This window comes from Mus musculus, chromosome 17 (assembly GCF_000001635.26).
Source record: "Mus musculus strain C57BL/6J chromosome 17, GRCm38.p6 C57BL/6J".
Classification (NCBI taxonomy): domain Eukaryota; kingdom Metazoa; phylum Chordata; class Mammalia; order Rodentia; family Muridae; genus Mus; species Mus musculus.
Window position 1 is genome coordinate 46401092 of NC_000083.6, and position 22509 is coordinate 46423600.

Sequence of the window (22509 nt, forward strand, 5' to 3'; positions counted from 1 at the left end):
CTAGACTAGCCTCTAAGTCAAAGGATCTACCTAGCTCTGTCTCCTGAGTTTTTGGAAATGCATATACCACCATATACAATCTGTATCTGTATTTTAAATTTACTCTTACTTGTATGACCTTGGGTAAGGTCTTTTTTTAAAGATTTTTTTTTAGTTTTAAATATTTATTTTATGTGTTTGTTTTGTCTGTATATATGTCTGTGCACTATATTTGTGCCTGGTATTCTAGAGACCAGAAGAGGGCTTCAGATCATCTGGACTGTAGAGTTATAAGCAATTGTGACCCACTATGTAGGTGCTATGAATAGACAGAACACAGGTTTTCTAGAAGAACAGTCAGTGTTTTTACCAAGGAGTCACCTCTCCAGCTCCAAGTTTTATTTTTAATTATGTATGTATGTTCCTGTTTGTATTTGGACTTGTGTACCTGTGGACAGGTTCCTAACGAGTCTAGAAGAGGACGTGAAATGCCCTGAAACTACAGTTACAGGCAGCTGTGAGCCGCCTAATGTGGGTGCTAGGAACTGAACTCGGGTCCTCTACTAGAGTACTTCCTGCTCGTAACCGCTGAGCATCTCTAGCCCCAAGATAGTTGATCTTTTCCTACTTCACCTTTTCTACTGTAAAATAGAGAAAATGTTGTAAAGTTTAAATAACATGAAATATATAAAACAGCTAATACAGGTCACTCAGATCCACATTTCAATCATAGTTTCTCCCTAGGTTCAGAGTCTCTATCCAATGGTGTTGTCAGTGGCTATAGGTACTTTGTGCTTGAAACCTTTCTTGGTAGTATAGTTCTGAAGAAGAGGATAAAATTCTGGTTTTGAACTTGTATTTGAATAAAATGTCACTTTGCCTGCAAAGCTTCTGTGTATAGACACCTGAGCTTGGGTGAAGGTGTATTGTTTTAAGGCTGGGTGGACCAGGCTGACCTTGAACTTAGAGTCCTTTTGCAAAAGCCTCCTGTGTGCTAAGATTTTATGCCACTGCCCTGGACTTTAAGATCAAGCATAAGTGCTAGATAGGTAGAAAAGGAGGATGTTGGAAGCTGAGGGACTCTGTCAACACAGGAACACAGTTTTCAAAGAGAGGAATTTGTTTTTTAACCAGAGCTAGTGCCATGAACCAGGAACACAAGTACCAGGTTCCACTGTGTACATAGGTAGATACATGAGGTGTGTGTTTTTACTTTTGTTTTTGTTTTGTAACAGCCCTGGCTATCTTAGAACTTGCTGTATAGACCAGACTGGCCTCGAACTCACAGAGATCCATCCACCTGCCTTTGGGATTAAAGGTGTGTGCCACCACTGGCTGGCTTCAATGATGTTCTTAGCATTTGAACTGATGAAAACTTCTGGTCTGCTAAGAATACACTGTATGGTTTTGGGAGCCACAAGAATATTAGATCAGACAGTCCCATAGGTGTGGGCTCTAGTTGACTTTCAAAGGGAGTAAAACTAGCTCACAATGGTAGAGTTCTGATCTTAATGTTTTAACTGTGATCTTGACGTTCAGTCATGTGATCTTATAGAGTCTTTAACACAGGTATAGCTTATCTATCTACCTCTCCCCTACTCCCCGCCCTCCCACCCTTTTTTGGGAACTTCAGATCACACTCTTTCCATTTTGTACTCTGTAGGTTATTGAAGAGAGAGAAAAACTGAAAACTGAACAGGAAGCCCGGCAAAAGAAAATGTTTTATCTCACGACTGAGTTGGAGCGGCTCCATAAACAGCAAGGTATCAGACAACTCCTTTGTATGGCTGCTTTGTTGAGCAGTAGATTCAAATGGAAAGGTATTAGAAGTTAGAATCAGTGAAAACATTTTGGCATAAACCTAGAGAAAAGTTGTAATAATCATGCAAAGAATCCTCAGGTGGTCATCTCAAATATTAAAGTTTTACCATATTTTCTGTTCTTATTATCTCTCTCTCTTCCCCTCTCTTCCTCTCTTTGTATTAGAGTGTGTAATATGTTGTTGTTGCTTTTGTTTATTGAGGCAGGGTTTCCCTGTGTAACCCTGGCTGTTCTGGAACTCACTTTGTAGACCAGGCTGTCTTTGAACTTAATAGAGTCTCCTGCTTCTGCCTCCCAAGAGCTAGGGGTTAAAAGTGTATGCCACCATGCCTGGCACTAATGTGTAATTTTTCCTCAGTTCTTTTAGAATAAGTTGTAGATGTGATGCCTTTGATAACTTCACTATGTATTTCCAAATAAGAATTCAAGTATGCAATACACTAATCAAAGTAGAAAATGAGGGAGGGGTAAAGCAAGTGGGAGGATCTGAGTTTAGATTCTCAAGAGCCCACAGGAAGTTAGACACAGTAGCACACATCTGAAATCTCAGCATTTCTGTCTTGAGATGGGAGGCAGAAACGAGACTCCCCAGAAGCCTAGTGCAGGTAGCAGCAGATGAGGTCCTGTCTCAAGCAAAATGGAAGATAAGGGCTAACACCAAAGGTTGCCCTTTGACCTCTACTCCAGTAAAATGTGTGTGCCTGTACTCACACATGTGAACATATGCACACAAACATACACACATGTAAAAAGTTTGGTGGGTTTTTTTGTTGTTGTTGTTTTTTTGGGGTTTTGTTTTTGTTTTTTGGTTTGTTGAGACAGGATTTCTTTGTGTAACAGCCCTGGCTATCTTAGAACTCTCTTGTAGAGCAGGCTGACCTCAAACTCAGAGACTACTTGCTTCTGTTTCTCAAATGCTGGGATTCAATGTGTGTGCTACAACACCCAGCTGCAAAAACAGATTTTTTTAAATTAGGAAAATAGGATATGAGGGTGATCTGGCTGTGGCATTTGTCACCCCATTAATCACCAAAGTTGATTGGCTGATCTGGCTGGCTAGGTGGGTGTCCCCTTCCTCCCTCACCGTTCCATGTGCATCCCTCCCAAAGCTGTGCACTCTGTCAAAGAGGACTGCCTTCCCCGAAAGGACCAGTCTTCGGTCAAGGGTTATACCAGTAGCTGCGCTCCCCTGCTATAACCTCCAACCAAGCTCTCAAGGTCCACTCTAGGAGGACGTAGGGTAGTCAAGCTTCCAGACTCCAGACACATCCACATGAGGCGCTGCATGTGGCAGTCTGCCTTTCTTTAAAAAAAAAAAATAGGAAAGTAATTTTACTATTTAGTCTGCCAACCTTATTTATATTTTACTAATTGTTTTATAATTGTCTTTTATAGAAAAAGCAATTGAAAGGTTTTTTGTCACATTCAGTCATCAGCCTTTTACCTTTTACCTTTTGATAGTAATAGTTTCTGAGCTTCTCTAGTCATAATTTGATATTTTAGAAAAGGTCATGCATTTTATAGAATATCTCTTCATTTTAGTTTATCTGATGTTCGTGATTGACTTTAGCTTAGTCATTTTTGGTAAGACTATGACAAAAGGAATGCCAAGTTTATGACAGGAGTGTCTCTCAGGAAATCTGTGCGGCTGCGGTAAAAGTCACTTGAGAGGCTTCTCCACCACTTTCATTAACGGCTCTAGCCTGAGAAACTCGCTTCGATGGTTGTTGAGTGATTTATTTTTTCCATTTTTGTTATTCCTTCTATGTAGTGGGGTTTCTGTTTCAACGAGGAACTTCTAACTCCTGCCCTTGTTTAGTTATTTGTATGAGTGTATATTCATTCAGTGATAGTAGGTTATTATTTGTCATTGTCATTACTTCTTTCCATGCTCCAGTTTTTTTAAATGTAGCTGGTGGGAGCCATGTTGAGTTGACTGTAGTGTCCCTGCTGTATCCCGCTTCACTTTTGAGAGCTTCCTCTTTAGCCCACAGCGTTCTGGGATACCTTACTTTTTTATGCTGTTACCCCCTCCCCTCTCCTTTTATTTTTGTTTTCTGTTTGTTTGTTTGTTTGTTTGTTTGTTTGTTTGTTTGAGACAGGGTCTCTCTGTGTAACAGCCCTGGCTGTCCTGGAGCTCCATTTGTAGACCAGACTGGCATTGTTGGGTTTTTTTTGTATTTGGAAACAAGGTCTCATGTGACACATACTAGCCTCATATTTACTGTGTAGCTCGGGAGGATTTTGAAATCCTGACACTCCTGTCTCCATCTTCAAAGTGATGGGATTCCAGATATGTACTGCTACTTCTTCTGTTTTTTCATCTGTGCTTTTAAGAATTCACATATGTAGTGAAAGAAAAAAATAATGCTTCTAAGTAGTGCAACTGGATAATAGTATGAAAGAGTAGAGAACAGAAAAAGATAATTATTTCTGTCTGAATCTGTATTGCTTAAGATGAAAAGCTTACTTATTTTGTTCCATGAATCAATTTGAAAATAGGAAATAACATTAGGCATAAATAAACTCATTGCAGAAACTGGTAAAATGTTCTTAAGTTAGATAAAGTCAAATAATCTATTTAGGAGACACATACATACAGACCTGCCTGTGTCACCTGGGAGAGTTCACAGAGCACCTGAGGGCCTACCCTGTAGAGCCCTACCTGATTATCATTATACAAAAGAGAATATGATCTCTAGCCTTACCGAAACTTCTCCCAAGCTAATAATCCCTTATGGAAAGAGACTGTTACTTGCTTTTAAGTTTTTTGGTGGAAAATGATTTTGTAACCATACAGCTCTATAGATTGCCACTTATAAATGTAAAAGAATGAATTCTCTTAGCCTGTCATTCCTTAGATTTCTTTTGGTAAACATTTGACCATTCAGGGGAGATGTTGCGTAAGAAGCGAAGGGAGAAGGATGGTCACAAAGATCCACTTCTGATGGAGGTGAGTCGACTTCAGGATAGTATTATGAAGGACATTGCCGAGCTACATAAAGAGACAGAAGAAGCAGAAAAGAAGCAGTCTGAACTGGACAAAGTGGCTCAGATCTTGGGAATTGATATCTTTGATAAATCCCTGAAATCTTCAAATGACAGTAAAGAGTCTACAGAGAAGCCTGAAAAAGAAAAATCTAAGAGCCCAGAAAAAGAGTTGTCACCCTCAAACTCTTCCTCTAGCAACAAGGTAATGGCTAACTTTTTGGTTATTTTTCTCTCTATGGACTACTGTAGTTTTTGGTTTTTTTGGTTTTTGGTTTTTAGGGGTTTTTTTTTTTTGAGGTTTTCACTTAAGTGTTTGAAAGGATCTCACTAAATAGCTCTGGCTGTCCTGGAACTCACTATGTAGACCATGCTAGCCCTGAACTCCCAGACATCCCCTTGGCTCTAGGGTGCTGGAGTTAAAGCATGTACCAGCACACTCATTGCTACAACATTCTCAGTCCTCTGTTCACACATAGCTAGGTATTGCATATATACACCCTTACCTAGGCCTTACTGCAGTCCTCGCTGCTCTCTTGTTAACTATAACTCATCTAACCAAAATTCTCATTTCCTAAGTGCCCTTTCCCCATCCTAGGGACTAATTCACATAAATAGAAGCATTTATTTTTGATACCTTACTATTGGAGAGTTACATTTTAAAAGAGAATCCAGGCTGGTGAGATGGTTCAGGAGGTAGAAGAACTTTTAATAGAAGCTGGATAACTTTAGCTCAATTCTCAGAGCCTGTAAAAAGTAGAATTCAGTGTCATGAGTCTATAAATTCAGCACTTCTAAGATGAGATGGGCAGAAACAGAAGAATGAGCCAGAAGCTAGAGGGCCAACCAGTCTGTATATACTGTATATCCTAACAGCAGAAACAAAAGAGATCTTGCCTTAATAAAGTAGAAGGCAGGAACTGATTCCAAAAGTTGTCCTCTGATCTCCAAACACATGCCACGGCACACATGAACCTGCATGCTCACACACACACTAAAAAAATTGAATTTTTTTTTTTTTTTTTTTTTTTTTTTTTTTTTTTGGAGAGGGACAAGCAAACAAGAGGCAGAGCTTTTTATTGCATCATCTTTTATAACCAACACTGGCTCTGGATGGGGGCCTTAGGCATATTGGTCCCCTCCCCCACCCCTCAGGCGCAAATGCTTGATCACTGTGCACTGGGACTTTAGGCCATACTCCCCCAGCAGCTCTTTGTCCTCCATGGGCCTTCACTCGAAGCTCAGCCAGAATTGGTCTTCATGGACTTGTTCCCGCTGGGACACCTTCTTCTTAAGCATGTCTACAGTCTGTGTCAGAAAGACCTCATATATGTTGCTGTGGCCCCTTTTGTTCCTCACCAGGATGCTCAGAGGGTCACTGCAGTTCTGTACCACTAGCATGACTGTGTTGCTGGGACCCAGACCCAGCCTGGAAAGGGTAAGACTGTCCTGGAGCACTTCATTTTGGTGGGCCAGGCGCTGCTGGAAAGCCGGCACACCAATCTTCTGGGCAATCTGCTTCTTCAGTTCTGACACCATCATGGAGTTAGTCACAGACACCAGGAAATTGTTACCCCCAGCATCTTCACCTTTAGGTCCCAGGCCATTGCTGTAGGCTCTAGCTCTAGGTCCCCTGGAATTAAGGAGTCTGCTTCTGGCTGCTTGCTCTCACAGTCAGAGACTGGATCAACTCTCACCAAAAAATAGAATTGTTAACTCAAAGGTGTTAACTTCTACTGGTGACTTTTAGGCAATTTAGGAATATTTGATCTTATTCCTTTCTGTCACTCCATAGAAATTACTGTCTGCTTTATCCATGTGCAGCACAGGCTTTCCAGGACACATAAGAAAAGTGATTTGATTTATTACTTATTTTCTTCATATTCTTAATGACTACATTATGTTTCTCTTTCTAGTCATCATTTGATTTTTAAATTTAACATATTTGCTTGCATAGGTAATATATTCAGCATCTACTAAAGGGTATAGTGAAATGGCTCCTCCCACGGTTGTTCTCCAGTTCCTTTCCACAGTGCTCTCCAGCTGCTTTTCTCCAAGGCAGTCAGATCTGTCCACAATCTTGAATAGTCTCTTTAAAAGCATTATATATATGTTTGTGTGTATGATATATATAATGTATATGTATGTACATATATAATTACATTTATTTCATTATGTATATAATATATGTGCATGTATGTATATGTGTATATGTGTATGTACATATATACACATATAATTATATTTAGGTATGTATATAATGTATGTATATGTAGTATATATACATACATAGTTACATTGATTTATGTATGTATGTGTGTGGCAGCACATTTGAGGTGATAAGAGGACAACTTTTAGGGGAGTCCCTTCTCTCCTTCCACTTTGTTTTTGAGGTGGGTTCTCTCTTGATGTTTCTGCTGTGCTTTGATTTACAGGCTACCTGGTGCCCATGAGTGTGGCATGTCTCCTCTCTCTACCTCCCATCTCACCTTATGAGGGCTGGGATTACATATGTATGACACCAAACCTCGTTACATGGATTCTGGAAATCAAACTCAGATCATCAGCTTAAACTTAATCAGATCATCTCACTGACCTCATATGATCTTGATATTCTTTTAGAGAAATTTTTCTAAAATATCTCTAAAATTCTCTAAAATATATATCTAAAGGATATATAAGTAGCTATGTATTTTTTTATTTAAAGATTTTTTTTTAATGTGTATGGATATTTTTACCTGCATGTATATCTGTGTACACATGCATACAGTGTCCCCAGAGGCCAGAAGAGGAGTTACAAGCCGTTGTGAGCCATCGTGTGGCTACTGGAATTGATCCCTCGTCCTCAATGAGAGCAGCTAGTGGTCTTAAAAGCCATCTCTCCAGCTCAGTCATTACATTCTTGATGTGAAAGAGCTATAGTGCCTAATTCATTTTCTTGGTCTTTGGATATAGATTCTATTAAGGTTCTCCCTATCTTATATAGCTTTTTATATTACACACTAGACATATGGTCATAATTCCTGTGATTGAGATTCCTGTGGCCATGATTCCTATGATTGTGTGACCACCTGCTTTTTTGCAAGTAGATAAATCTGGACTGCCTTGAATTTTTTCTAAGTATAGTTTTTCTCTCTAGGAATCAAAAATGAATGAAAAGTCCTGTATTAAGAGCCCTAGTTCTACTGAAAGCCTCCAACCAACTGTTAAGCAGTCTGACCAGCCTGTTGCTGCTTATGAGTATTATGATGCTGGCAGTCACTGGTGCAAAGACTGCAATACCACCTGTGGGACCATGTTTGACTTCTTCACCCATATGCACAATAAGAAGCACACACAGGTAGGTATCCTGACCTCTGTTGTTTCTTCTATCACCCTCATTCCCCTCCAACCTCTGTGCTCCCATCTGCATTACAAAGCTGGAAAATGAAACATTCTCAAAAGGGCAGGAGCCCATTCTGAAGAGCCAAGAGTTAACAACAAAGGAGATGCTATCCCCAGGGCTCAGTTCAGGGGACCTACTATAATTAAACACCATCTGAGTGTAAGTGAGGCTTCTCTCTCTCTTGATTCCTTGAGTACCTGAATTGTTATTTATCCATTTCTAGTACTTGAGCTAACTTGTTTTTACCTTTTCCACAGGTGATTCCGTTTAAACAGTTGGCAGAGTTGGTGGGTGGGGGTGGGTAGCTAAGAACTGCTGGTTCCCTGGTCTGATATTTAGGGGAAGAAAAAGAGAGAAAAGTGGGTCATTGAGACTTTAGTGCTGTTGTGTGAGCACCTCTGCCTCTTGCAAATAGACACTGGATCCCTACAACAGACCTTGGGCTTCAAAGACCCAGAGTGAGGCTAAGCAAGACACTGTAAAGCGAACTGACAAGATAACTGTTCCTGCAAAAGGTAGGTTTCTCTCTCCCTGCTTTTTCAATTAAAATATATTTTTGAAGTGTTTTTATTAAGAAGTTGAGAAGTTGAATATCTTTAAAATGATGTTTATAAGTAGTCAGTGCTCCATGTAGAGATGACCCCCGAGTGCGTACTTAGTACCTACATGGGAGCTCTCCTCATGCAAATACGGTAATTTACTACTGAGGAGTGTGGTTTCTAAGTCTCTTCAAAGATGCTTGGTGCATGTTAGACCTTAAGGAGTGGATCTGGCATAGGGTGCTACTGGTTTAGCCAGTGAAGCAGTGTTCCCAAGTGGTAAAAAGAATAGCTGTGTAGAGGTTAAAGCCTTAGGTTAGAAAGAGTATGTCCTTGGGATTCATCTAAATGCCACTTCTGACTCCAAAGTGGGTATGGTCGTCTTATTGCAAAAAAGTAATGGCATTTGCCTTTGGTTTCTGTCATCCTTGATGGAAAAGTCTCGCTTCCTCTTTTCTATTTCTTTTAGGCTCTGAGTTTCTGATTCCTGTCACTGGGTTTTACTGCCAACTCTGTGAGGAATTTTTGGGGGATCCAATTTCTGGAGAGCAGCATGTCAAGGGTCACCAGCACAACGAAAACTACAAGGTTGGTCTGTGAAGTCCCTGGCGCGCCTCACTAGAGTTCCTGGACTAATTCTTTTGACCAGGTCAAATATCAGAGTTAGCACCAACATTTTCCATATTCCATCTAACACTAGGATAGTCTCAGCCCTAATTCTTGAAAAGATTGATTTATTCTTAAATGAGTTGTAGCTGTGGCAAGGGCCAAGATTTTCTCTTATATATCAATTTGACAACTTATTAAACCTTTATATTTTCTCTTTCCAGAAATATGTGGAAGAAAACCCATTGTATGAAGAACGAAGAAATCTGGACCGCCAAGCTGGCTTGGCTGTCGTTCTAGAGACAGAGCGGCGACGGCAAAATGAGCTAAAACGCAAACTTAATGAGAAACCAAAGGAGGAGAAGATAGAAAAAAAGGCAAGAATTGTGAGAGAAGTAAAGGAAGATGACAAAGCCCCTGGAGAACTAGAGGAGCAGCTCTCGGAGGATGGGAGTGCCCCTGAGAAAGGTGAGGTGAAGGGGAACGCTAGCCTCAGACCCCAGGTGAAAGAAGAGGTAAAGAAGGAGCCATCAGTAGCATCAATAGCAGCTTCTTTTGGAAAGTTCAGTTGGAAGAAGCCAGAAAAAGAAGAAGAAAAAGGTTCAGTGGTGACCCCAGGGGCCCCAAAGGAAGACACGGTGGAAACCAGTAAGGACAGAGATGACGGCAAAGCTGAAGTTGGAAAGGCAAAGCCCATCAAAATCAAGCTTTCTGGAAAAACTGTCATTGCACACACCAGTCCCTGGACACCTGTCGTTACGACTTCAACACAGACTAAGATCCGACCCAACTTGCCTATCCCATCCACAGTACTCCGCAAGTCAGGTTCAGCCACAGTGAGCAAGCCTGCTCCTCTTAATACCTTTCTGTCTATCAAGTCCTCTGGAACATCCACCAAGCCTCTGCCAGTGGTTAAAGAGTCATCATCAGATCTTCTCTTGCCTCCAGATATCATCTCCAAAGCTTTTGGAGGAGAAGAGGTGGTTCTAAAAGGGTCTCCAGAGGAAAAAGTGGAACTGGCTGAAAAGAATGAGCCATCCCAAGTACCTGAGCAAATGCTGGCTCTACTTCCACCGCCACCACCTCCACCTCCACCCCCACCTCCACCTCCACCCCCTCCACCACCCCAGGCTGTACCTCAGCTATCTGCCCCATCCCCTGCTCAAGCAAATGTTGTCTTAACTCCAGTTAAATCTAATTCGGTGATATCTCAGACTTTCAGTCTTGGGTTCCAAGGTCCTAACATTTTGAACCCAGGGTTGCCTGTGGCCTTCATGGCCTCAGAACAACCAACTGTAATTCCTTCTGATGAGACAGCTCCTGGGGTGAGTGAGAGTGACTGGGACCAGACCCTAATCTCTATGTTAGTACGGCCTCCACCACCCCTTTCCAGTGTATTCAGTGAACAGGCCAAAAAATTAGAAAAGCGAAATTCGTGCTTAGCCACAGCCAATGCTAAGGACCTGTATGATATATTCTACAGTAGTGGTGGAAAGGGGGCCCATGAGACTAAGCTGAGTAGTAGTACATTAGCCAATGGGGAAAGCAGTAGCCTTCCTAGAACAGAAAGTTCAGATTTCTCCTCCACTTGTACTTTGAACAGTAGTATGTCCTCAGAGGACCTGCCTCAATGTAGTGCTTTGGTCACTGCTACTGAAATCAGTAATCTTGAAAATCCTATTTCAAAAGGTATGGAGTCCACAGGGAAATGGTCTGTTGTAGATCAGATAGATCCCAAAAGCAGAGACAGCACCTATAGCTTCCTACAGCCTCTGACAAGATTATACCAAAATAAGCCTTATGAAATAGTTTCCCCAAAGACAGACACTTTGGTCATGTGGACTTCTGGTTCTTCCCAGAATGACACTCATAAAGATAGACCTCCAGAGGGGAAAATCAGATTTGACCTGGGAGAGCCAGGGCCACCTGGTACAGATTCAACTTCTCATCTATCAGATACACACTGTCAAACCAACGGACCTCAGAAGTTGATAGAAATTAACCTCATAGATAACCAAAACAAGAACCAAGAGGTATACCAGTCAGAGGGTTGCAGAGAAAGTGAAATGAAGAGAAAGACTGAATTAAAAGGAAAGGTAGCAACTGAAGAAGAAGAAGAAGAAGAAGAAGAAGGTGCCAACAGCATAGAAGATTCTAATTCAAACCATGGCAACAGAAATACATGGGAAGGAGAAATAGGACAACCCAAGTTGTCAACAGTTGACAAAAAGGGAGAACAGTCTAGCAAATTGATGACCGGACATGAGAATACAAGTAAAGTAGTAATTGAATTGAGTCCGTCTCTCCCTTCCAAAAGGACAAAAATAGATTTATTTCCGTCATTGCTCCAGAATCCAAAAAGCATGCCTGAACTACTTCTGCTGTCTCCAGCTGGATCAGGTTTGTGTTTAAAGAGACAAGAGATTTGGGAGAGGCCAGAAAAACCAGGATTGGAAGATGTGGAGCTACAAGGTACCCGTCCAGAACTAACTGTGACAATAGAAAGCAAAGTTTTGGAAAACTTTGACACTACACACTTAGAGGTAGAGGGGTTTGCATCTCTGAGGAATCTGGGGGATATGCATGCCAATTTCCACAATAGTCAGACAGAACAGACACGGAGGTCACCAACTGCCCTGTCAGAGAAAATGTCTGAAGAAATTTCTGTGTCATCTGTCATGTGTAATCCTTCCAGTTCCAGTGACATTGAACCAGTACCATCTTTTTCTGGATTTCCATTAGAATCTCCCAAAACTTTGGTGCTTAACTTTGAAACAGAGGGTGCACATAGCTCATCTAATTCCAGAAATGGGAGAATCACCTCTAACTCTTTGGAAACTGGACACCCTGTGGAAAATGTTGGCCACGACTTAGGAGGTGAGAGAACACACCAGGCCCTTGACCTCTTAGCTGGAGGAATGTTGTCTGAGGACGTAAAAGAAACTTCGCCACTACAGAAAGATTTACTCAGAATGGAATCCACCACAGTCAGTCCTTCAGGCCTTGGACCATCTCCTTGCCTTCCAGACCTTGTTGATTTTGTCACACGGACACCTGGAGTTCCAAAACAAAAACCATGTTCTCCACTTTCTGAGCCAGATGCCTTTCTCAAGTGTAGTTCACTGGAGATGGGATCACCACCTCCAGAAATTCTGAGTGTGTCTGTCTCAGAGGTAGCAGTTCCTCAAGTAAGTGAAGACAATGACAGTGCTTTGAATTTGGTAAAAACTCCACCCTCAGGCTCCCCCTCAAGGGATCAGGTAGTTGGAGGCAATGTGAGCCCTCGGGAAATGCCTGAACAAGAAGCTGCAGTTGATGTCATCCCAGACCACACAAGGTCCAATGTTTATAACAGTCAGGACTACTTAAATGGATGAATCATTAGATTTTGGAAAATGGATCCCAAGACTAGTTGGCAATCTCATCTGGAACCGGCACAGTAAATGTTCTTTGGAGTTTTAAAAAAAAAAAAAAAAGCCTTCTCTTCCCTCTTTCCCTTAAAAATACTAGACAAAATAAGTTTTAACAACTTCTCTACATATCTGTAAAGAAAAGTATTTTCTGTTAATTTTTTTAATTTTTGGCCAAATTATTTTCTCTTTGTCATTAAAGTCAAATGTCTATCTGGCTCACCACAAAGTGTTCTTTGATTTTGGCTTTGAGGCTGCCATTTCTGGAATAAGGGGGGATGGGAAACAGCTGACTTCAATTACCGTGCTGTATATTACCGTGCTGTATACCTATCTACTTTTCTGGGCAGCTGATGGAGCTCTGGAAGAAACACCAAAGCCTGCTGGAAAGGAAAGCGTTTGAAGAAAGAATTGTCCTCCTGTAGGTTCCATTCCTTCGGATGGGCCTACCTTACCATTGTTAGGACAGCGTGAGTAGACCTGCTTGCTCTTCTCACTTTCCTCATTGGCTTATTAATTAGCTCCTTACTTTGTTGCCTTTGCTTCAAATGGTTTGAGTCACCAACAGACTTGTTTGGGAGTGGCCTCAGTAAATGACAGAAAAACTGACAGGCTCAGTTTTGGAAGACAGCAAACTGGTAAGGTTCATTCCTGGCTCGGTGCCAGGAACATTTGTGTTTTGGAGCTCACTTTTAGTTTTGAAACGGCCTTTGCTCGTTATATTGTGATCCAGTACATTTTATGTTAAATTGTTTATCAGCCATTTCTGTTGTGAACTGTAGAAGATCTTAAATTGGGATTGGACTCACTCTCTGTTCCACAAACATAGATGTAACCCTCTACCTCTCCTTACCCAACTTATTACCACCATACTGTGATGTTTTGGGTTGTACATTTTGTTTAATAAAAGATTAAAGAATTTATGAAGTTGGCTTGGACAAGTTTAAATCCATTTTTAATGTGTTAAATTTTTTTTGGAATAAATGTATTCATCTTCTACTTCTTCCTGTATGTTTGTCTTGACACCACACAAATTGGAACTTCAAAAGAAACTAGAATAGTGAATGGCTGCCCTGTCCACTGCAGCCTACAACTGTCCTTCTCCAGAGCCACTTCCTTCTCATCAGGATCAGAGATTGTACAGTCTCCCCTGTGCTGCCAGAGTGTAGAGGGAAGGTGGCTCCCCCAGGCACTTCTGGAAGTGGAGCTCTGAATGGGCATTCAGGTGCTGGGTGGGATGCACTTGGGAGTCAGGGAGCCCATGCCTCGGGGTTCAAAACTGTTGCAGTTTCCTCATGCTGTTCCTTTGTCAGACTGTGTAACCTGCTTCAACAGAGACTTGAGCAGAGCCAGCCTCCGCCTGCTCCTCAGCATTCCTTCAATTCCTTTCTGCAGGGTTCCTGTCCCATTGCCTTATCTACAGAACCCCTAGTTTGAGTTTGGTGAGAATATTTTGTTTTTTAGACTCTTAATTCCAACTTACAAGTTCTGACCTCTGTTGTGAAAAGGCATGGATGTGAGAGTCCTTGACTACGTCCCCGCCATTTGCTTTGCCTTGTTTTTGATGAGTTTCTTTACATCATTGTGTTCTAGTTGGCATTTGTCTTTATTCCTTTAAAGGTGAGGGTTATTACTTCATCTCAGAATCAAATATGTACAGAATCCGAGTAACCTTGGTAGGAGTGGGAGAGAGTATGAGAATGCATGCACATGGATGTCAGAAGACAGCTTTGAGGAGTTGATTCTGGGGGCTGGACGTGGGCCATCAGTGGAAGCACGTCTACATACTGTTCCTCGGGTCTTAAGCTAAAGTTTGAGTTGAGTGTTCTCTTGGCCTGGAAACCATAGAGTGACTCAAAAAATTGCTCTTAGAAAAGCTTAAACTCAGTGGATTTTAAAAGATCACTTCTTCAGAAAACTGCTCCTTTCTTGTTATAGGAGGTTATCTATGGGAATTTAAGGAAAAATAAATTTAAATGCCAGTTTGTACTGACTTTCAGGCCTCAGTTCCGCTTCTCTCTTGGGGAGAGAAATTAATCATACCTAGATTTAACTTCACTCCCTAGGTTGGGGGGGCAGGTACTTGGAAGGAGTAGAAAGGACAAGGCAATAAATACCTAAGGAGGGCAGACCTACCATAGGCAGCCAGAGCCAAAACTCCACAGAGGACGGTGAGCCTTAACTTTCCCTTATAACTGCAGAATGGCTTCGGGGCTTATTCTAAAGTTGTCTGTAAATCTAGGGTTTCCTCTGGAATAGTCCCTGGAAGGAATGGCATTCTTCAACTCTACCCTGAACCCACAGAGGGAACAGATTTTAGGACACTAGTTTGCAGGAAGTGCTGCCATCGCCCTTTGATAAACTGCATCTAGCTTTGGAGCCTGTCCAGAGAAGCCATGTGAAAGTGCAGAACTCTAGTCCAGTAGCAGGTACTTAGACATTTTAAAGGTTTATCTTATGGAACTAAAAGTTTGGTCATGGGGCTGGAGAGATGGCTCAGCAGTTAAGAGCACTGACTGCTCTTCCAGAGGTCTCAAGTTCAATACCCAGTACCCGCATGGTGACTCACTGCCATCTGCAATGGGATCTGATGCCCTCTTCTGGTGTGTTTGTAGACAGCTACAGTGTACTCATATAAATAAAATAAATCTTTTAAAAAAGATTTTAAAACAGTTTGACCTTGGAGGTGAGGAATGGGCTCTGGTCTTTTACACAGGCTTTGTTGCAATATCATTATGTTTAAGTCCAGAACAATTTTTTTCTTAATTTATGTTCATTGGTGTTTTGCCTGCATGTATGTCTGTGTGACCGTGTCAGAAGCCCCAGACCTGGGATTACAGACAGGTATGAGCTGCCATGTGGGTGCTGGAGATTGAACCCAGATACTCTGGAATAGCAGCTAGTGTTCTTAACTGCTGAGCTTTCTCTTTAGTTCCCCCCTTCCTTCTAAATTTTTACTCGACAACTTCAGCAGTAAGAAATTAACAGTAGTGTTTAAATATGGACAAATGCCTACTTTCACCCAGTTCTTTCAGTTATTCCCTGAAAGGCCCCTGTGCTTTGTGAATGCTTTTTTTCTGCTGTATATAGCATCTTTTCCCTATTTATAACTGGTCTCACAGAGCCTGTAATACTCTAGTGCTCTTTCTGCTAATACTACTGAGCAATACAGTAAAGTAGTCTTCACCTATTTCATCTCTCAAAACTGAGAAAGCAAAAAAAGGGTTTTGCATACAAAAATATGTCTTGTCCGATTGTCAGCTTCTGGGACTGAAGAAAATGGACATGCAAGATATAATTACAGTGGCGGGAGGGTAAGTAGAAGGATGCTCGGGAGCGTGTGAAGCTGTTAAGGAGGGGTGGTTTCATTTTCACGTATTTCAAAGAACTGGGTCTCCTCACTGAGGCTTATGTACTAGATCCAGTAAGAATCCAAGTCCTCACTTGTTGACAGTTTAGATGAAAATATATAAATATAGAGTATATCTGACTTTTTTTAGAATTTGCATTTTTATGCATTTGTATAATTAGTGACTGTTTAATCCACTGTAGCACGAATATCTAGGTGGTTCTTTCTTTCTTTCTTTCTTTCTTTCTTTCTTTCTTTCTTTCTTTCTAAGATGATAGTTAAAACATTCCCTTTTCTCACTCCAAACCCTCCTATATATCCTTCCTCGCTCTGTTTCAAATTCAGGACCCACTTTTTCATTCATTGTTATTACATGCATATATATGTACATATATATATGTCTGATTATAAGCAGCCTATATAATGTCACTTGTATGTGTGTATTCAGGGCTCTATTTCTATTAAATAATCAGTTGATGTGCTCTTCTCTGGAGAAGCCTGTTTCTCAGCATGCCTTGGTTTCCTATAGTTCCTTGTGTAGGTTGAAGCCTCATAGGTGTGTCTGTTGGTATCTTCCTTGCTCAGCTGATGTCTAGGCAGTCACGATGATGAGACTTTATGGGTGTACCTCCTGGCATTACTAGGAGACACAATCTCACAGCAAACTTTCGGATCCTCTGGCTCTTTCTTACAATGCTTCGCGCTCCCCGAACCTCAAGTGCAGGGGTATTTTGTATATGTATCCATTGATCCATTGGGCCTAGGTAGAGTTTGATTTTGCAATTATGTTTATTTAATTTCATTTTGGTCTTATGTGATGTGTTTTTTTTTTTTTAAAGACAGCTTCTCACACTAGTCCAGGCTAGCCTAGAATTAACTGTGCAGAAAAGGCTAGACCTAAATTTATAAAAGTCTTCTTGCCTTTACCTCTCAAGGGCCAGGATTACAGGTATATGCCAACATATCTGGCTTGCTTGTATAATTTAATTCTGTATACAATAATAGTCTCATGGATAGTACAATTTTTAAAGTTTATAATTGTAAAAAAAAAATAACCAGTATCCAGATACCTTGACCCATATACACTTGGAAGGAAATATCCATAAGTGTGTATGCTTATGTAGAAGCATTTAACATGGTTATAATTTTATTTCTGTGCGTCTGTTGGCTAATCCATGTGCACTGACTGCGCTATAAGAGAAATCACTCTTTGCTTACTCTGCTTTTCTCCCTTTGTATTCATAGTGCACAATTGCCCTCCCCTCCAATAGAAAATCTCAATAAAAATGTTGGAAAAAATCACTATGGTAATAGTTATTTTCCTTAACTGACTGTCAATACTTAGCAATTTGTATATGGATTAAAACTCAGTTGCTGCCTATGTCTGCTGGGTGCTTAGCATTCTAGAAGCCAACTGTCTTTTTGTTCTCCTGTCCTGGTTCTTTGTGTACAAAGCTCTGTGGAAGTTAATGCGATCAAGTTCGCAGGCGGTCCTCTCGTACAGTAACATTCTGGAGCCATGGTACCAGATGAGATGGGGAACACTGCCCTTACACCTCCTAGAAAAGAAACTGAAATGTAAGGAGGTCACCTGACTAAGCTAAGAGCTGCTAAGAAAAGGCTGGAGGCATTTTGAGAACGCTGATTTTCAACTGGTCTGACTTTCAGTGCTGGTGCCAGCTGGTCAGACTCCAGACTTCCTGTGATCTAGCTGAAGAAGTAATTCAGTGTTTTATGTCCTAATATCTTCTTGACATTTCAGCAAAACTAAAACTAACTGTTTCATTCATGGGTAAAAATAAAAACATAAAAGATTATCTTTCAGGGGAAAACTAATTTTGTTTGTATTGACTGCTCTGTTTCAACTTCTGACAATGAAAATGCATTTTATATAAAAATACTTTATACATGTAAAAAGTATAAATTCACACACAAGACAAGATTATGTTGGAGTTGTCTGGTACTAAAAAAAATTATAAATCTGGGTTTTGTTTTGTTTTTTTAATCCTTCTGTGTGCTAAAACCCATTTTTTTTCAAAGCTGTGTTTAACCTCTGTCATTTGTTTTCTTTCCATCAGTACCAATAGATCCTGGGTTTTTACCCCTCAAGACTTAATAAACTACTGCCACTGTTCTCAGGGCAATACACCTTCTTTAAGAATCTCCAGCCATTTTTTTATTTTGCTTATGTACAAACACTTGGACATTAAATGTTATAAATCAAGACATTTGTCTTCACAAAGCTTACTTGACTGCAAGTCCACAACAGATATCAAAGTTGTTGCTACAGACAATAGAATGGAAGATAATGCATATCTAGATGTAAGGACCTAAAGCTTTATGGGCTTTTGTTCCTTCCATTCATGAAGGAGCCAGGGCAATCAATAGAGAAAGGTTTGTAGTTGGTGAGATGGTTCAGCAGGTAAAGGTACTCGCTGCCAAGTCTAATGACCCGAGTTCAATCCCACCCGTATATACGGTAGAAGAAAATAACTGACTCCTAAAAGCTGTCCTCTGATTTCCATGTGTTTGTACCTACATACATACCCCCCCCACACACACAAAAGTAAGGAGTTTTGCAGAAAATAAGTATGTTTAAGGTAAGTGAATGAGCAGGAAGAAAATAGAAACAATTATATAATGAAAGAACAAAAGAACTGAAAGAAGGGTTGGAGACAGTTGAGAAGATAGGAGCCTGTACTGGGTAGTTGCCAGCATGTACATCTGGTGGCTCATGGCCACCTGTGACTCCAGCTTCTGGAGATCTGATGCCCTCTTGTGGCTTCTCTGGGCACCCTCACTTATGTGCACCCCTACCCTGTACACACACACACACACACACACACACACACACACACACAAAAAAAAAAAAACCAACATTTAAAAATCCTTCAAATATGGGCTAGAGAGATGGCTCAGCAGCTAAGAGCACTGACAGTTCTTCCAGAGGTCCTAAGTTCAATTTCCAGCAACCACATGGTGGCTCACAACCATCTGATGGGATCTGATGCCCTCTTCTGGAGTGTCTCACAAAACAGCGACAGTGTACTCACATATATAAAATAAATCAATAAAAATAAAGAATGTGGAGAAAGCAAAAACATAAAAACCATGTTGAAGAATTATTGCATTTCCCCTCTGATTCTCTGTTAAGATTTTATTCAGCTTTCCTGTACCTACCTACTTTACAATAACTATGATCACATTGTTACTGCCTCTCGCTGATCTATCTCCTTTTCTTTCCAGGGGCAGTTCCAGAAGTCTTCACATTTTCAAACGGAAGGACTGAAGCAGATGTTTCTGCTCCAGGAATGCAGGGATAGAAACCACAGAGATTATGGAAATAATGTGCGTCCTTGTGGCCAGTAGACAGTCCCCCTTAGGTCTGACTTACAGAAGGTGGGCCTGGCTGTTCGCACCTTTATGGAGAAAGCCCTTTCATTTTAGCTACCAGGAACCAGTGATTGGGTGAGTAAATATGTGTGTTGTGTCCTTCTATCTAGAGGAAGAACAAGCTAAGAAGAGACACCTTATCTAGCACAGAATAAAGTACTAAACTCCACCTCTAATGTTAAAATTGTGGGAACTGGTAAGATGTTTTAGCAAAAACACTTCCTGACAAGCCTGAGGCCCTGAGTTTGAACCTTGAGACCCACATAATGGAAAGACAGAACCAATCCCTACGGGTTGTCTTCTAACTTCTATATATACCTTGGCATGTGCATTAATAAATAAATGTAGTTATAAGAAAAGTGAGCTTCTATTCTTTCTGGACCGTGAGTCCCAGTATCTTCAGGTGATAACTGCCCTGGTTCTAGCCTCCCTTTCTAGTTCATATGAAAATAAAGGTAAAATTGGGTGTGGTCTTAGGTAAATGTGATACAAATGGGTAGAGGACACTCAAGGGGGAGGGACAATCACAAAGAGGATGTTTAAAATTGCTAAGATGGTTATGGTGGGATATTCCTTTAATCCCAGCACTCAGGGGGAGAGACCACCCTGGTCTATATAGTGAGTTCTAGGCCAGCCAGGGCTACATAGTGAGACCCTCTTTCAAACGAGAGGGAGGCGAGAATCAACCTCATGGACACAGGCCTATGGAGACCAGAAGAAGGTATAAAGCCCTTTGAAACTGGGGTTACAGACAGTTGTGGGTGCTGGGAATTGAACCCAGGTCCTCTGGAAAAGCAGCCAGTGGCACTAACTGCTGAGTCATCTGCAGCCCTTCTAGTCTTAACTGCCTCCCTAAACACTGAAACCCTGGCTGGCACACAGGTGTTCTCACAGTTACTGTGCAAAGTGTGGGAGCTCCTTACTCTGTTCATCTAAAGTGCTGCTCAGATGGGCTTTTAGATATTGTGGGCTAAGTACAGAGTGGAAGGACAACCAGTCTCGATAACATTTACTCTAACTTACCCCTTTAAACACCCATGATCATTGAAATTCCACCTATAACAGTTACAGAACTATATCCAGAAAACCATTAGCCTAATATTGCTGCTGATTTTGTAGATCCAGGCCCTGGCCATGTAGTTTACTGTCCAATTCTATGTGTCTGTTAACTTTGAGAAATGCTCACAACACTATAAACATTAACTTAAAAAGAACATGTATAACTGAAGCCATAAGATGAGAAGTAAAGGACCTCGGGGCCGTTTGCTATGGAGAGGTTTCTAAAGCATGGCCTCATTGTAGCCAGTGGAATACAGCCTGGGCCAAAATGGCCACCACTTTGTCACCACTTTGTGCGTCACCTGTTACATTCTACTTCCCAGGGACAGGCAAGTATTTTTGTCCCTTCCCCTCATTTTGGATTGTGATTTTTGTTATATGCCAGCTTATTGGCTGCCACACCTCAGTTCTCCAGTGGTATCTGGACTCTGTGGCTGCGATAGGCCAAGGGAGCGAGAACATTTTTGAATAGTGCTTTCCCATTAGGTTTTTATATAATGTGCTGGGATCCACATATATGAAAACGATAAATGCTATCTGGGCAGTGGTGGCACATGCCTTTAATCTCAGCACTCAGGAGGGAGAGGCAGATGGATCTCTGAGTTTGAGGCCAGCCTGTATACAGACTGAGGTCCAGGACAGCCAAATGGACATAGGGAAACCCTGTCTCAAAAAACAAAATGAAACCAAAACAAAACAAAAGCTTGTAAGGGTGAGATGGTGCTGGAAAACAAGAGAAAGATGCACTGAAGCCCTCTACAAGTTAGGGATCGCTGTTTGTAAGAAAGCAAATTCAGCCGGGTGGTGGGGGTGGCGCACTCCTTTAATCCCAGCACTTGGGAGGCAGAGGCAGGCGGATTTCTGAGTTCGAGGCCAGCCTGGTCTACAGAGTGAGTTCCAGGACAGCTAGGGCTACACAGAGAAACCCTGTCTCAAAAATAAAAGAAAGCAAATTCAGTCAGTCAGTCTTTCTCAGTCTGTCTCTTCCCTTTCTTTTTCCCTACCTCTGTGTACTGTGTTCTTACTCCCTACCTGCTCTACTCTGTAGACCAGACTGGCCTCGACCTCAGAAATCTGCCTGCCTCTGCACCACCACTGCCCAGCAACTGTTTTTTAATTTATTGAGTATTCATGAATATGAGTGTTTTGCTTGTATGTCTGTCTGTGTGTCTGCAGAAGTCAAAAGGGCATTGGGTACCCTGGAACCAGAGTTATTGATGGTTGTGGGCTGCCATGTGGATGCTGGGAATTGAACCCCTGAGTCACCAGAACAAGTGACCTTAACCACTGAGTCGTCTCTCCAGACCTTTAGTCAATTAAAATTTTAGAATGTTACCTACAACAAAGTTTGTTGGCGTTTTTTCTTGGTTTTGCTTAGGGGGCATGCTGTTGCTGTTGGGGCAGGATCTCCTGTGTAGCCCAGACTGACCTCAGTTTGCCATTCTCCTGCCTGAATGAAGAGCCTTTTGAATGAGGGGTTTATAGGCACTTGCCACAAGTCTAGCTCAAAGTTCTTGGCATTGCCTTGGAAGTCACAGCATATGGTCATATGTGAACAAGTCTAGAGACATTAAAATAAGTAGATTATAATTGTAATCATATTGCCTGCAAAGCTAGCCAAACGTGTAAGAGCAGTGGCACGGTGTGCAGCTTTGTAGTTTTTATACTTTGCACCACACTTCCCCACATTCTCTCATTTGCCACATAGTTAATGAGACACATAATTTGTGCTACAATGCTAATTAAGCTTAATTAGTTGGTCTTGTGAATGGCTGTAAATAGTAGGAATGGTTTGCTGCCAAAGCAAATCTGCAGGTTTTTTAAATTAGTTACCTGATAATTCTGTTTGGTTGGCTTTTTGTTTTGTTTTTGTTTTTGTTTTTGTTTTTGCTCTGTAGACCAGTCTGGCCTCGAACTCAGAGATCTGCCTTCCAAGTGTGCTGAGATTAAATTGTGTTGTGGCACATGCCAGCACTCAGG

General features: G+C 41.3%; 1 protein-coding gene and 1 pseudogene across 4 annotated transcripts in view; one reads left to right on the forward strand and one right to left on the reverse strand.

Annotated features, from left to right (window-relative positions):
- Positions 1–19829, forward strand: part of Zfp318 (zinc finger protein 318) — a 37406-nt gene extending 17577 nt beyond the window's left edge. Inside the window, exons 5-10 of one of the 4 annotated variants that reach the window (XR_385351.4) lie at positions 1643–1742; positions 4692–4993; positions 7928–8332; positions 8431–8688; positions 9182–9300; positions 9543–9960. Coding sequence is in view for 3 of the 4 variants with exons in the window: in NM_207671.4 (NP_997554.2) it covers positions 1643–1742; positions 4692–4993; positions 7928–8128; positions 8589–8688; positions 9182–9300; positions 9543–12695 (3975 nt within the window). In the remaining variant the exon portion in view is untranslated. Of the gene's footprint in view, positions 1–1642; positions 1743–4691; positions 4994–7927; positions 8333–8430; positions 8689–9181; positions 9301–9542 lie in introns of all 4 variants that reach the window. The other 3 variants (NM_207671.4, XM_011246554.3, NM_021346.2) reach the window with 3 other exon arrangements.
- Positions 5890–6533, reverse strand: Gm9706 (annotated as a pseudogene).
- Positions 19830–22509: the final 2680 nt, after the last annotated feature.